Source organism: Pseudorasbora parva, chromosome 2 (genome assembly GCF_024679245.1).
Source record: "Pseudorasbora parva isolate DD20220531a chromosome 2, ASM2467924v1, whole genome shotgun sequence".
Lineage (NCBI taxonomy): Eukaryota > Metazoa > Chordata > Actinopteri > Cypriniformes > Gobionidae > Pseudorasbora > Pseudorasbora parva.
The window spans coordinates 1393767-1412493 of NC_090173.1; the positions used below are offsets into that span (position 1 = coordinate 1393767).

Below are 18727 nucleotides of genomic sequence, written 5' to 3' on the forward strand. Positions count from 1 at the left end.
TGTCCACCATCAGCTCTGTTTCTGTTCACCATCAGCTCTGTTTCTGTTCACCATCAGCTCTGTTTTCTGTCCACCATCAGCTCTGTTTCTGTTCACCATCAGCTCTGTTTCTGTTCACCATCAGCTCTGTTTCTGTTCACCATCAGCTGTTTTCTGTTCACCATCAGCTCTGTTTCTGTTCACCATCAGCTGTTTTCTGTTCACCATCAGCTCTGTTTCTGTTCACCATCAGCTCTGTTTCTGTTCACCATCAGCTCTGTTTCTGTTCACCATCAGCTCTGTTTCTGTTCACCATCAGCTCTGTTTCTGTCCACCATCAGCTCTGTTTCTGTTCACCATCAGCTCTGTTTCTGTTCACCATCAGCTCTGTTTCTGTTCACCATCAGCTCTGTTTCTGTTCACCATCAGCTCTGTTTCTGTTCACCATCAGCTCTGTTTCTGTTCACCATCAGCTCTGTTTCTGTTCACCATCAGCTCTGTTTTCTGTTCACCATCAGCTGTTTTCTGTCCACCATCAGCTCTGTTTCTGTTCACCATCAGCTGTTTTCTGTTCACCATCAGCTCTGTTTCTGTTCACCATCAGCTCTTTTTTTTGTCCACCATCAGCTCTGTTTCTGTTCACCATCAGCTCTGTTTCTGTTCACCATCAGCTCTGTTTCTGTTCACCATCAGCTGTTTTCTGTTCACCATCAGCTCTGTTTCTGTTCACCATCAGCTGTTTTCTGTTCACCATCAGCTCTGTTTCTGTTCACCATCAGCTCTGTTTCTGTTCACCATCAGCTCTGTTTCTGTTCACCATCAGCTCTGTTTCTGTTCACCATCAGCTCTGTTTCTGTTCACCATCAGCTCTGTTTTCTGTCCACCATCAGCTCTGTTTCTGTTCACCATCAGCTCTGTTTCTGTTCACCATCGGCTCTGTTTCTGTTCACCATCAGCTCTGTTTTCTGTTCACCATCAGCTCTGTTTCTGTTCACCATCGGCTCTGTTTCTGTTCACCATCAGCTCTGTTTCTGTTCACCATCAGCTCTGTTTCTGTTCACCATCGGCTCTGTTTCTGTTCACCATCAGCTCTGTTTTCTGTTCACCATCAGCTCTGTTTCTGTTCACCATCAGCTCTGTTTCTGTTCCCCATCAGCTCTGTTTTCTGTTCAACATCAGCTCTGTTTCTGTTCACCATCAGCTCTGTTTCTGTTCACCATCAGCTCTGTTTCTGTTCACCATCAGCTCTGTTTCTGTTCACCATCAGCTCTGTTTCTGTTCACCATCAGCTCTGTTTCTGTTCACCATCAGCTCTGTTTCTGTTCACCATCAGCTCTGTTTCTGTTCACCATCAGCTCTGTTTCTGTTCACCATCAGCTCTGTTTCTGTTCACCATCAGCTGTTTTCTGTTCACCATCAGCTCTGTTTCTGTTCACCATCAGCTGTTTTCTGTTCACCATCAGCTCTGTTTCTGTTCACCATCAGCTGTTTTCTGTTCACCATCAGCTCTGTTTCTGTTCACCATCAGCTCTGTTTCTGTTCACCATCAGCTGTTTTCTGTTCACCATCAGCTCTGTTTCTGTTCACCATCAGCTCTGTTTCTGTTCACCATCAGCTCTGTTTCTGTTCACCATCAGCTCTGTTTCTGTTCACCATCAGCTCTGTTTCTGTTCACCATCAGCTCTGTTTCTGTTCACCATCAGCTCTGTTTCTGTTCACCATCAGCTCTGTTTCTGTTCACCATCAGCTGTTTTCTGTTCACCATCAGCTCTGTTTCTGTTCACCATCAGCTGTTTTCTGTTCACCATCAGCTCTGTTTCTGTTCACCTTCAGCTCTGTTTCTGTTCACCTTCAGCTCTGTTTCTGTTCACAATCAGCTCTGTTTCTGTTCACCATCAGCTCTGTTTCTGTTCACCATCAGCTCTGTTTCTGTTCACCATCAGCTCTGTTTCTGTTCACCATCAGCTCTGTTTTCTGTCCACCATCAGCTCTGTTTCTGTTCACCATCAGCTCTGTTTCTGTTCACCATCAGCTCTGTTTCTGTTCACCATCAGCTCTGTTTCTGTTCACCATCAGCTCTGTTTCTGTTCTGTTTTCTGTGTTGGTTGACTGTTTGTAGTATTCTATATTTTTACTTGTTATTCATTTTTTGTTGTTATTCCCCCCCCCCCCTCTGTTGCACTTTGAGATTCCTCGGAATGAAAAGTGCATTATAAATAAAATCTATTATTATTATTATTATTATTATTATTATTATTATTATTATTATTATTATTATTAAATAGCCTGTTTTATATTTCCCCAGAGGACAGAGGCAGGAAAAGGAAAAAAACTTCTTTTCATTTTCTCCTGATTTTCCCAAACTTGTAGTAAAATAATAATAATAATAATAATAATAATAATAATAATAATAATAATAATAATAATAATAAATTTTATTTATAATGCACTTTATATTAAACAAAATCTCAAAGTGCTACAGAATTTAAAAAAAAACAATCAACAATAAATAAATGAGTAAATTGTGAAATGTAAAATGTGTGAAGAGAGAAATCTCTGGCGTGTAAATGCGCTATACAAACTATTGTAATATAGCGGACAACATTTTGACAATAATATCTAATTATCTATAATAAGTCTATTTAAATCTAACGATTATGTAATTTTCTATACGTAAACGCTATCTCTCTCTCACTTTCTGCAACCGAGCTGCGCGCGCATCCTGAATGACAGACAACTGGGCTATTAAAAATATTTGATCTAAAAACAGATTTAAGTACATTAAAATTCATTTAGACAGATAAAAAACAAGAAAAGCAGTGTAAATGCTGAAATACTAAAGCGAAAACCTGATTTATTGTGAATAATGTTTAATAGTTTGCTTTGTAAGAGAAAACTCTACAACGACCTACTCTTGCAATTTCATTTAATAGAAATAAATACACACACGAAAGCAAGAATATTTTAATTTCAGGCTGAATCATCATCTAACTATAAATAAACACCGCCGGCACATTTCACCATCTGGGAGTATTAATATATGATATTAGCTGGCGAAATAAATAAATGTGTATTTGCTGTCCGTTTGATGTTTCCATCGGACTCCATTTCCCATGATGCATCTGTTCAGCGCGGCGGCGGCGGTGGCTGCAGCGGCACACACGCGTCGCGTCGCGGATAACATCTCGCGCCATGGCTGCAGCTCTGTCTCGAGCTCTGAAATTACCGGGTAAGTCAAATATTAAATCGTCAATAAGCGACCGAATGAATGACAGTATAACGAGCTGCGCTTCATTTGTGCGCTCTGTGTTTGTGCTCGATGACGTCAGGGATGTGAATCTCACGACGCATCTTCAGTCCGTTATGCGTTCAAATGCGACACGATCAGTAACGTTATTGTTATTATACTCGGTATAACGCTTAACGTGGCTTATTAATGTACTAAGACAGTGTTAATAACAGACCAAACTCATGAAATATCATATTAATAAAGTACTATACAAAAATGTTCTATGGGAGGAAAATACTCTAGTTTACTTTATTAACATGATATTTTCCTGGACAGCCTTTCCTCTCCTCAGAAGCCCTTCTTCTTCCCATGGTGCATCCTGGGGCCATGTGTTCATGTTAATAACACGGTCTTAGCACATTAATAACCACGTTAAGCGCTTAGAATGTCCCGTGAATGATAACACTACTGATCCGGTCGCATTTGAACGCACACGACCTGCACTGACCTCAGACGAGCGTGATGATATATTATCATTTAATCATTCTGAACACCACAGACTAACACCGTGTAAATACCCTGGTGTGAAGGATGTACAGTACTATGGTAAATGCAATATCACGTGACCACAGTGTTTTTATGGTAACGGATTGTTAGCTATCTTCTTAAGCGGTGTTTTTTCTGCCGAATGTACAGTCTAATGCTATCTTAATGAGCGCTGTATTAACCGCAGGTAAGAAGGGCTCGGATCTGGGCGAGTACGATCCGCTAACGCAGGCCGATAGCGAGGATGAGACGGAGGACGACGATCTGGTGCTCAACTACCCGCGGAACGGCGTGAGCGCGGCGGGGGCCGGCCTGAGGGACGAGGAGGAGGAGCTTGAGGAGGCGGAGGGGCCGGGGCTGGATGTGGAGGCGGGGCCTGTGCGGGGAGTGGGCGGAGCCGCTGAGGAGAAGGCGGGGCGAGTGCGCGGAGCGGTGAGGACCTCAGCCTTCCTGCTGCCGCTGAGCTGTGCTGCGATACTAGTGCTGCTGTGTGCGTTCCTCATCCCCTGCCCACAGGGGGCGCCGCAACACTGGCAGAACGAGCTCGGAGACGCCAGCGGTGAGTGTGTGTGTGTGAGTGAGTGCTCCTCCGCACCACAGCACAGGAAGAACCCAAAGACTCAACACGTGTGTGTGTGTGTTCTCAGGCATGACGTCGCCTCCGCTGGCATTGTGGGACGTGGACGGAGACGGACTGGAGGACGTTTTGATCGGCGTCACGAGCGTCTCTAATGACAGTCAGCCAATGAGCGCGCAGAACAAAGGTGAGCACAAGAGAGGACGGAAAGCAAAGCGAAATCTCTAAAAACTAACGATAACTGTCACGATAACTGTCACAATAACTATAACTGTCACGATAACGATAACTGTAACGATAACTATAACCGTCACGATAACTGTCACGATAACTATAACTGTAACGATAACTAACTGTAACGATAACTATAACTGTCACGATAACTATAACTGTAACGATAACTGTCACGATAACTATAACTGTAACGATAACTAACTGTAAGGATAACTATAACTGTAACGATAACGATAACTGTCACGATAACGATAACTAAAACGATAACGATAACCGTCACGATAACTGTAACGATAACTAACTGTAACGATAACTATAACTGTCACGATAACGATAACTGTAACGATAACTATAACCGTCACGATAACTGTCACGATAACTATAACTGTAACGATAACTAACTGTAACGATAACTATAACTGTCACGATAACTAACTGTCACGATAACTATAACTGTCACGATAACTATAACTGTAACGATAACTATAACTGTCACGATAACTATAACTGTAACGATAACTAACTGTAATGATAACTATAACTGTCACGATAACTATAACTGTAACGATAACTATAACTGTCACGATAACTATAACTGCAACGATAACTATAACCGTCACGATAACTGTCACGATAACTATAACTGTCACGATAACTATAACTGTAACGATAACTATAACTGTCACGATAACTGTCACGATAACTATAACTGTAACGATAACTATAACTGTCACGATAACTGTAACGATAACTATAACTGTAACGATAACTATAACAGTCACGATGTCACGATAAATATAACCGTCACGATAACTGTCACGATAACTATAACTGTAACAATAACTATAACTGTAACGATAACTATAACTGTCACGATAACTGTAACTGTAACGATAACTATAACTGTCACGATAACTATAACTGTCACGATAACTATAACTGTAACGATAACTATAACTGTCACGATAACTATAACTGTAACGATAACTATAACTGTCACGATAACTATAACTGTCACGATAAATATAACCGTCACGATAACTGTCACGATAACTATAACTGTAACAATAACTATAACTGTAACGATAACTATAACTGTAACGTTAACTATAACCGTCACGATAACTGTAACGATAACTATAACTGTAACGATAACTATAACTGTCACGATAACTAAAACTGTAACGATAACTATAACTGTAACGTTAACTATAACCGTCACGATAACTGTAACGATAACTATAACTGTAACGATAACTATAACTGTCACGATAACTATAACTGTAACGATAACTATAACTGTCACGATAACTATAACTGTAACGATAACTATAACTGTCACGAGAACTATAACTGTCACGATAACTATAACTGTAATGATAACTATAACTGTCACGATAACTATAACTGTAATGATAACTATAACTGTCACGATAACTGTAACTAACGATAACTATGACTGCTATTATAACTGTAGTGATAACTGTAACCATAACTATAACTGTAATAATAACTGTAACTCTTATAACTGTAACGATAACTAACTATAACTGTAATAATAACTGTAACTCTTATAACTGTAACGATAATGATAACGATAACTGTAACTATAACTGTAACGATAACTGTAACTATATTTTTAACGATAACTGTAACTAACTGTAATGATAACTGTAACTATAACTGTCACGATAACTGTAACTAACGATAACTATGACTGCAATTATAACTGTAGTGATAACTGTAACTCTTATAACTGTAACAATATTTTTAACGATAACTGTAACTATAACTGTAACTCTTATAACTGTAACGATATTTTTAATGATAACTGTAACTATAACTGTAATGATAACTGTAACTATAACTGTCACTATAACTGTAATGATAACTGTAACTATAACTGTAGCGATAACTGTAACTATAACTGTCACGATAACTGTAACTAACGATAACTATGACTGCAATTATAACTGTAGTGATAACTGTAACTCTTATAACTGTAACGATAATGATAACGATAACTGTAACTATAACTGTAACGATAACTGTAACTCTTATAACTGTAACGATATTTTTAACGATAACTGTAACTATAACTGTAACGATAACTGTAACGATAACTGTAACTATAACTGTAACTGCAACGATAACTGTAACTATAGCTGTAACAATAAATGCAACTATAACTGTAATGATAACTGTAACTATAACTGTAACTATAACTGTAACTGGAAACTTAACGATAACTGTAACTATAACTGTAACGATAACTGTAACTATAACTGTAACTATAACTGTAACTGGAAACTTAACGATAACTGTAACTATAACTGTAACGATAACTGTAACTATAACTATAACTGTAACTGTAACTATAACTGTAACAATAACTAACTATAACTGCAATGATGACTGTAACTATAACTGCAACGATAACTGTAACTATAACTGTAACTGTAACGATAACTGTAACTATAACTGTAACTATAACTGTAACTATAACTGCAACGATAACTGTAACTATAACTGTAACAATAACTGTAACTACAACTGTAACGATAACTGTAACGATAACTGTAACTATAACTGTAACTATAGCTGTAACGATAACTGTAATGATAACTGTAACTGTAACGATAACTATAACTGTAACGATAACTGTAACGATAACTGTAATGATAACTGTAACTAACGATAACTATAACTATAACTGTAACTGTAACGATAACTGTAACTATAACTGTAACGATAACTATAACTGTAACGATAACTGTAACGATAACTGTAACGATAACTGTAATGATAACTGTAACTAACGATAACTATAACTGTAACTATAACTGTAACTATAGCTGTAACGATAACTGTAACTATAACTGTAACAATAACTGTAACTATAGCTGTAATGATAACTGTAACTATAACTGTAACTATAACTGCAACTATATCTGTAACGATAACTGTAATGATAACTATAACTGTAACTATAACTGTAACTATAACTGCAACTATATCTGTAACGATAACTGTAACGATAACTGTAATGATAACTGTAATTATAGCTGTAACGATAACTGTAACTATAACTGTAACGATAACTGTAACTGTAACGATAACTATAACTGTAACTATAACTGCAACTATATCTGTAACGATAACTGTAACGATAACTGTAATGATAACTGTAACTAACGATAACTATAACTGTAACTGTAACGATAACTGTAACTATAACTGTAACGATAACTGTAACTATAACTGTAATGATAACTGTAACTATAGCTGTAACGATAACTGTAACGATTACTGTAACTATAACTGTAACTGTAATGATAACTGTAACTGTAACGATAACTATAACTGTAACTATAACTGCAACTATATCTGTAACGATAACTGTAACGATAACTGTAATGATAACTGTAATTATAGCTGTAACGATAACTATAACTGTAACGATAACTGTAATGATAACTGTAACTATAACTGCAACTATATCTGTAACGATAACTGTAACGATAACTGTAATGATAACTGTAACTGTAACGATAACTATAACTGTAACTATAACTGCAACTATATCTGTAACGATAACTGTAATGATAACTGTAACTATAACTGTAACTATAACTGTAACTATAACTGCAACTATATCTGTAACGATAACTGTAATGATAACTGTAATGATAACTGTAATTATAGCTGTAACGATAACTGTAACGATAACTGTAACTATAACTGTAACGATAACTGTAATGATAACTGTAACTATAACTGTAACTATAACTGCAACTATAACTGTAACTATAGCTGTAACGATAACTGTAACGATTACTGTAACTATAACTGTAACTGTAATGATAACTGTAACTGTAACGATAACTATAACTGTAACTATAACTGCAACTATATCTGTAACGATAACTGTAACGATAACTGTAATGATAACTGTAATTATAGCTGTAACGATAACTGTAACGATAACTGTAACTATAACTGTAACGATAACGATAACTGTAACGATAACTATAACTGTAACTATAACTGTAACGATAACTGTAACGATAACTATAACTGTAACTATATCTGTAACGATAACTGTAATGATAACTGTAACTAACGATAACTGTAACTGTAACGATAACTGTAACGATAACTGTAACTATAACTGTAACGATAACTGTAATGATAATTGTAACTGTAACGATAACTGTAACTGTAACGATAACTATAATGATAACTGTAACTATAACTATAATGATAACTGTAGCAATAACTATAATGATAACTGTAACGATAACTATAATGATAACTGTAACGATAACTATAATGATAACTGTAGCAATAACTATAATGATAACTGTAACGATAACTATAATGATAACTGTAGCAATAACTATAATGATAACTGTAACAATAACTATAATGATAACTGTAACGATAACTATAATGATAACTGTAGCAATAACTATAATGATAACTGTAACGATAACTATAATGATAACTGTAGCAATAACTATAATGATAACTGTAGCAATAACTATAATGATAACTGTAGCAATAACTATAATGATAACTGTAACGATAACTATAATGATAACTGTAGCAATAACTATAATGATAACTGTAACGATAACTATAATGATAACTGTAACAATAACTATAATGATAACTGTAACGATAACTATTATGATAACTGTAGCAATAACTATAATGATAACTGTAACGATAACTATAATGATAACTGTAGCAATAACTATAATGATAACTGTAGCAATAACTATAATGATAACTGTAGCAATAACTATAATGATAACTGTAACAATAACTATAATGATAACTGTAACGATAACTATAATGATAACTGTAACGATAACTATAATGTTAACTGTAACGATAACTATAATGATAACTATAGCGATAACTATAATGATAACTGTAACAATAACTATAATGATAACTGTAGCGATAACTATAATGATAACTGTAACGATAACTATAATGATAACTGTAACGATAACTATAATGATAACTATAACGATAACTATAATGATAACTGTAACGATAACTATAATGATAACTGTAACGATAACTATAATGATAACTGTAACGATAACTATAATGATAACTGTAACAATAACTATAATGATAACTGTAGCAATAACTATAATGATAACTGTAACGATAACTATAATGATAACTGTAACGATAACTATAATGATAACTGTAACAATAACTATAATGATAACTGTAACAATAACTATAATGATAACTGTAACGATAACTATAATGATAACTGTAACGATAACTATAATGATAACTGTAACGATAACTATAATGATAACTGTAGCAATAACTATAATGATAACTGTAGCAATAACTATAATGATAACTGTAACAATAACTATAATGATAACTGTAACGATAACTATAATGATAACTGTAACAATAACTATAATGATAACTGTAGCGATAACTATAATGATAACTGTAACAATAACTATAATGATAACTGTAGCAATAACTATAATGATAACTGTAGCAATAACTATAATGATAACTGTAACGATAACTATAATGATAACTGTAACGATAACTATAATGATAACTGTAACGATAACTATAATGATAACTGTAACGATAACTATAATGATAACTGTAACGATAACTATAATGATAACTGTACTGATAACTATAATGATAACTGTAACAATAACTATAATGATAACTGTAGCAATAACTATAATGATAACTGTAACGATAACTATAATGATAACTGTAACAATAACTATAATGATAACTGTAACAATAACTATAATGATAACTGTAACGATAACTATAATGATAACTGTAACGATAACTATAATGATAACTGTAACGATAACTATAATGATAACTGTAACGATAACTATAGTGATAACTGTAACGATAACTATAATGATAACTGTAACGATAACTATAATGATAACTGTAACAATAACTATAATGATAACTGTAGCAATAACTATAATGATAACTGTAACAATAACTATAATGATAACTGTAACGATAACTATAATGATAACTGTAACAATAACTATAATGATAACTGTAACGATAACTATTATGATAACTGTAACAATAACTATAATGATAACTGTAGCAATAACTATAATGATAACTGTAACGATAACTATAATGATAACTGTAACAATAACTATAATGATAACTGTAACAATAACTATAATGATAACTGTAACAATAACTATAATGATAACTGTAACAACAACTATAATGATAACTGTAACGATAACTATAATGATAACTGTAACGATAACTATAATGATAACTGTAACGATAACTGTAACTATAGCTGTAACGATAACTATAATGATAACTGTAACGATAACTGTAACTATAGCTGTAACGATAACTGTAACTATAGCTGTAACGATAACTGTAACTATAACTATAGCTGTCACGATAACTGTAACTATAACTGTAACGATAACTATAATGATAACTGTAGCAATAACTATAATGATAACTGTAACGATAACTATAATGATAACTGTAACGATAACTATAATGATAACTGTAACAATAACTATAATGATAACTGTAACGATAACTATAATGATAACTGTAACAATAACTATAATGATAACTGTAACAATAACTATAATGATAACTGTAACAATAACTATAATGATAACTGTAACAATAACTATAATGATAACTGTAACGATAACTATAATGATAACTGTAACAATAACTATAATGATAACTGTAACAATAACTATAATGATAACTGTAACTATAACTGTAACGATAACTATAATGATAACTGTAACAATAACTATAATGATAACTGTAACGATAACTATTATGATAACTGTAATGATAACTGTAACGATAACTATAATGATAACTGTAACAACAACTATAATGATAACTGTAACGATAACTATAATGATAACTAACGATAACTATAATGATAACTGTAACGATAACTATAATGATAACTGTAACGATAACTATAATGATAACTGTAACGATAACTATAATGATAACTGTAACAACAACTATAATGATAACTAACGATAACTATAATGATAACTGTAACGATAACTATAATGATAACTGTAACGATAACTGTAACTATAGCTGTAACTGTAACGATAACTATAATGATAACTGTAACGATAACTGTAACTATAGCTGTAACTGTAACGATAACTATAATGATAACTGTAACGATAACTGTAACTATAGCTGTAACTGTAACGATAACTATAATGATAACTGTAACGATAACTGTAACTATAGCTGTAACGATAACTGTAACTATAGCTGTAACGATAACTGTAACTATAACTATAGCTGTCACGATAACTGTAACTATAACTGTAACGATAACTATAATGATAACTGTAGCAATAACTATAATGATAACTGTAACGATAACTATAATGATAACTGTAACGATAACTATAATGATAACTGTAACAATAACTATAATGATAACTGTAACGATAACTATAATGATAACTGTAACGATAACTATTATGATAACTGTAACGATAACTATAATGATAACTGTAACGATAACTATATTGATAACTGTAACGATAACTATAATATAACTGTAACAATAACTATAATGATAACTGTAACAATAACTATAATGATAACTGTAACAATAACTATAATGATAACTGTAACGATAACTATAATGATAACTGTAACGATAACTATAATGATAACTGTAACGATAACTATAATGATAACTGTAACGATAACTATAATGATAACTGTAACGATAACTATAATGATAACTATAATGATAACTGTAACGATAACTATAATGATAACTGTAACAATAACTATAATGATAACTGTAACGATAACTATAATGATAACTGTAACGATAACTATAATGATAACTGTAAGTATAACTATAATGATAACTGTAACAATAACTATAATGATAACTGTAACGATAACTGTAATGATAACTGTAATTATAGCTGTAACGATAACTGTAACGATAACTGTAACTATAACTGTAACGATAACGATAACTGTAACGATAACTATAACTGTAACTATAACTGTAACGATAACTGTAACGATAACTATAACTGTAACTATATCTGTAACGATAACTGTAATGATAACTGTAACTAACGATAACTGTAACTGTAACGATAACTGTAACGATAACTGTAACTATAACTGTAACGATAACTGTAATGATAATTGTAACTGTAACGATAACTGTAACTGTAACGATAACTATAATGATAACTGTAACTATAACTATAATGATAACTGTAGCAATAACTATAATGATAACTGTAACGATAACTATAATGATAACTGTAACGATAACTATAATGATAACTGTAGCAATAACTATAATGATAACTGTAACGATAACTATAATGATAACTGTAGCAATAACTATAATGATAACTGTAACGATAACTATAATGATAACTGTAGCAATAACTATAATGATAACTGTAACAATAACTATAATGATAACTGTAACGATAACTATAATGATAACTGTAGCAATAACTATAATGATAACTGTAGCAATAACTATAATGATAACTGTAGCAATAACTATAATGATAACTGTAACGATAACTATAATGATAACTGTAGCAATAACTATAATGATAACTGTAACGATAACTATAATGATAACTGTAACAATAACTATAATGATAACTGTAACGATAACTATTATGATAACTGTAGCAATAACTATAATGATAACTGTAACGATAACTATAATGATAACTGTAGCAATAACTATAATGATAACTGTAGCAATAACTATAATGATAACTGTAGCAATAACTATAATGATAACTGTAACAATAACTATAATGATAACTGTAACGATAACTATAATGATAACTGTAACGATAACTATAATGTTAACTGTAACGATAACTATAATGATAACTATAGCGATAACTATAATGATAACTGTAACAATAACTATAATGATAACTGTAGCGATAACTATAATGATAACTGTAACGATAACTATAATGATAACTGTAACGATAACTATAATGATAACTATAACGATAACTATAATGATAACTGTAACGATAACTATAATGATAACTGTAACGATAACTATAATGATAACTGTAACGATAACTATAATGATAACTGTAACAATAACTATAATGATAACTGTAGCAATAACTATAATGATAACTGTAACGATAACTATAATGATAACTGTAACGATAACTATAATGATAACTGTAACAATAACTATAATGATAACTGTAACAATAACTATAATGATAACTGTAACGATAACTATAATGATAACTGTAACGATAACTATAATGATAACTGTAACGATAACTATAATGATAACTGTAACGATAACTATAATGATAACTGTAGCAATAACTATAATGATAACTGTAGCAATAACTATAATGATAACTGTAACAATAACTATAATGATAACTGTAACGATAACTATAATGATAACTGTAACAATAACTATAATGATAACTGTAGCGATAACTATAATGATAACTGTAACAATAACTATAATGATAACTGTAGCAATAACTATAATGATAACTGTAGCAATAACTATAATGATAACTGTAACGATAACTATAATGATAACTGTAACGATAACTATAATGATAACTGTAACGATAACTATAATGATAACTGTAACGATAACTATAATGATAACTGTAACGATAACTATAATGATAACTGTAACGATAACTATAATGATAACTGTAACGATAACTATAATGATAACTGTAACAATAACTATAATGATAACTGTAGCAATAACTATAATGATAACTGTAACGATAACTATAATGATAACTGTAACAATAACTATAATGATAACTGTAACAATAACTATAATGATAACTGTAACGATAACTATAATGATAACTGTAACGATAACTATAATGATAACTGTAACGATAACTATAATGATAACTGTAACGATAACTATAGTGATAACTGTAACGATAACTATAATGATAACTGTAACGATAACTATAATGATAACTGTAACAATAACTATAATGATAACTGTAGCAATAACTATAATGATAACTGTAACAATAACTATAATGATAACTGTAACGATAACTATAATGATAACTGTAACAATAACTATAATGATAACTGTAACGATAACTATTATGATAACTGTAACAATAACTATAATGATAACTGTAGCAATAACTATAATGATAACTGTAACGATAACTATAATGATAACTGTAACAATAACTATAATGATAACTGTAACAATAACTATAATGATAACTGTAACAATAACTATAATGATAACTGTAACAACAACTATAATGATAACTGTAACGATAACTATAATGATAACTGTAACGATAACTATAATGATAACTGTAACGATAACTGTAACTATAGCTGTAACGATAACTATAATGATAACTGTAACGATAACTGTAACTATAGCTGTAACGATAACTGTAACTATAGCTGTAACGATAACTGTAACTATAACTATAGCTGTCACGATAACTGTAACTATAACTGTAACGATAACTATAATGATAACTGTAGCAATAACTATAAAGATAACTGTAACGATAACTATAATGATAACTGTAACGATAACTATAATGATAACTGTAACAATAACTATAATGATAACTGTAACGATAACTATAATGATAACTGTAACAATAACTATAATGATAACTGTAACAATAACTATAATGATAACTGTAACAATAACTATAATGATAACTGTAACAATAACTATAATGATAACTGTAACGATAACTATAATGATAACTGTAACAATAACTATAATGATAACTGTAACAATAACTATAATGATAACTGTAACTATAACTGTAACGATAACTATAATGATAACTGTAACAATAACTATAATGATAACTGTAACGATAACTATAATGATAACTGTAATGATAACTGTAACGATAACTATAATGATAACTGTAACAACAACTATAATGATAACTGTAACGATAACTATAATGATAACTAACGATAACTATAATGATAACTGTAACGATAACTATAATGATAACTGTAACGATAACTATAATGATAACTGTAACGATAACTATAATGATAACTGTAACAACAACTATAATGATAACTGTAACGATAACTATAATGATAACTGTAACGATAACTATAATGATAACTGTAACGATAACTGTAACTATAGCTGTAACTGTAACGATAACTATAATGATAACTGTAACGATAACTGTAACTATAGCTGTAACTGTAACGATAACTATAATGATAACTGTAACGATAACTGTAACTATAGCTGTAACTGTAACGATAACTATAATGATAACTGTAACGATAACTGTAACTATAGCTGTAACGATAACTGTAACTATAGCTGTAACGATAACTGTAACTATAACTATAGCTGTCACGATAACTGTAACTATAACTGTAACGATAACTATAATGATAACTGTAGCAATAACTATAATGATAACTGTAACGATAACTATAATGATAACTGTAACGATAACTATAATGATAACTGTAACAATAACTATAATGATAACTGTAACGATAACTATAATGATAACTGTAACGATAACTATTATGATAACTGTAACGATAACTATAATGATAACTGTAACGATAACTATATTGATAACTGTAACGATAACTATAATATAACTGTAACAATAACTATAATGATAACTGTAACAATAACTATAATGATAACTGTAACGATAACTATAATGATAACTGTAACGATAACTATAATGATAACTGTAACGATAACTATAATGATAACTGTAACGATAACTATAATGATAACTGTAACGATAACTATAATGATAACTGTAACGATAACTATAATGATAACTGTAACGATAACTATAATGATAACTATAATGATAACTGTAACGATAACTATAATGATAACTGTAACAATAACTATAATGATAACTGTAACGATAACTATAATGATAACTGTAACGATAACTATAATGATAACTGTAACGATAACTATAATGATAACTGTAACAATAACTATAATGATAACTGTAACGATAACTGTAACTATAGCTGTAACTGTAACGATAACTATAATGATAACTGTAACGATAACTGTAACTATAGCTGTAACTGTAACGATAACTATAATGATAACTGTAACGATAACTGTAACTATAGCTGTAACTGTAACGATAACTATAATAATAACTGTAACTATAGCTGTAACGATAACTGTAACTATAACTATAGCTGTCACGATAACTGTAACTATAACTGTAACGATAACTATAATGATAACTGTAGCAATAACTATAATGATAACTGTAACGATAACTATAATGATAACTGTAACGATAACTATAATGATAACTGTAACGATAACTATAATGATAACTGTAACGATAACTATAATGATAACTGTAACGATAACTATAATGATAACTGTAACAATAACTATAATGATAACTGTAACAATAACTATAATGATAACTGTAACAATAACTATAATGATAACTGTAACGATAACTATAATGATAACTGTAACAATAACTATAATGATAACTGTAACGATAACTATAATGATAACTGTAACGATAACTATAATGATAACTGTAACGATAACTATAATGATAACTGTAACAATAACTATAATGATAACTGTAACAATAACTATAATGATAACTGTAATGATAACTATAATGATAACTGTAACGATAACTATAATGATAACTGTAACGATAACTATAATGATAACTGTAACGATAACTATAATGATAACTGTAACAATAACTATAATGATAACTATAGCGATAACTATAATGATAACTGTAATGATAACTATAATGATAACTGTAACGATAACTATAATGATAACTGTAACGATAACTATAATGATAACTGTAACGATAACTATAATGATAACTGTAACGATAACTATAATGAAAACTGTAACGATGACTATAATGATAACTGTAACGATAACTATTATGATAACTGTAACAATAACTATAATGAAAACTGTAACGATGACTATAATGATAACTGTAACAATAACTATAATGATAACTGTAACGATAACTATAATGATAACTGTAACAATAACTATAATGATAACTGTAATGATAACTGTAACGATGACTATAATGATAACTGTAACGATAACTGTAACTGTAACTATAGCTGTCACGATAACTGTAACTATAACTGTCACGATAACTGTAACTATAACTGTAACGATAACTGTAACTATAACTGTAACGATAACTGTAACTATAACTGTAACGATAACTGTAACGATAACTATAATGATAACTGTAACGATGACTATAATGATAACTGTAACGATAACTATAATGATAACTGTAACGATGACTATAATGATAACTGTAACGATAACTGTAACTGTAACTATAGCTGTCACGATAACTGTAACTATAACTGTCACGATAACTGTAACTATAGCTGTAACGATAACTGTAGCTATAACTATAGCTGTCACGATAACTGTAACTATAGCTGTCACGATAACTGTAACTATAGCTGTCACGATAACTGTAACTATAGCTGTCACGATAACTGTAACTATAGCTGTCACGATAACTGTAACTATAGCTGTCACGATAACTGTAACTATAGCTGTCACGATAACTGTAACTATAGCTGTGATGATATGGAGCCCCGTCGTCCAGCCTGCTGTGTGTTGGCCCCAGGATGCTTTATGGGAAGAAGAAGCGCTTCTGAGGAAAGGCTCTCCGGGAACTAAGCTAGTTTTGGCCCTTGTGGCGGTCTGCATCGAGACAGAATCTGACCACTCGCTGTATGTGTGTGTGTGTGTGTGTGCAGAGTTCAGCGTGTCGGCCGTCAGCGGGGTCAGAGGTCAGCTGCTGTGGTCAAGGCCTCTCAGAGAGCCGCTGTTTTCGGTTCAGTGCGGCCTTCAGACAGGAAGTGCAGATCCGCTGTGGAGGAAGCAGTTCTCCTCCGCCTGTGTGCTGATCAGCTCAGGTCACATCATCACCGTCAACGCCTCCACAGGTCTGACACACACACACACACACACACACACACACACAGCAGTTCACACTGCGATTCCGGCAAACACGGATAATGCG

At 31.6% G+C, this 18727-nt stretch overlaps 1 protein-coding gene across 1 annotated transcript in view; it reads left to right on the top strand.

Moving 5' to 3' along the window:
* Positions 1 to 3092: 3092 nt before the first annotated feature.
* fam234b (family with sequence similarity 234 member B) overlaps positions 3093 to 18727 on the top strand; it is a 102907-nt gene continuing 87272 nt past the window's right edge. Inside the window, exons 1-4 of the mRNA XM_067453792.1 lie at positions 3093 to 3208; positions 3942 to 4313; positions 4402 to 4518; positions 18462 to 18650. Of these exons, the coding sequence (XP_067309893.1) occupies positions 3172 to 3208; positions 3942 to 4313; positions 4402 to 4518; positions 18462 to 18650 (715 nt within the window). The 5' untranslated portion in view covers positions 3093 to 3171. The remainder of the gene's footprint in view (positions 3209 to 3941; positions 4314 to 4401; positions 4519 to 18461; positions 18651 to 18727) is intronic.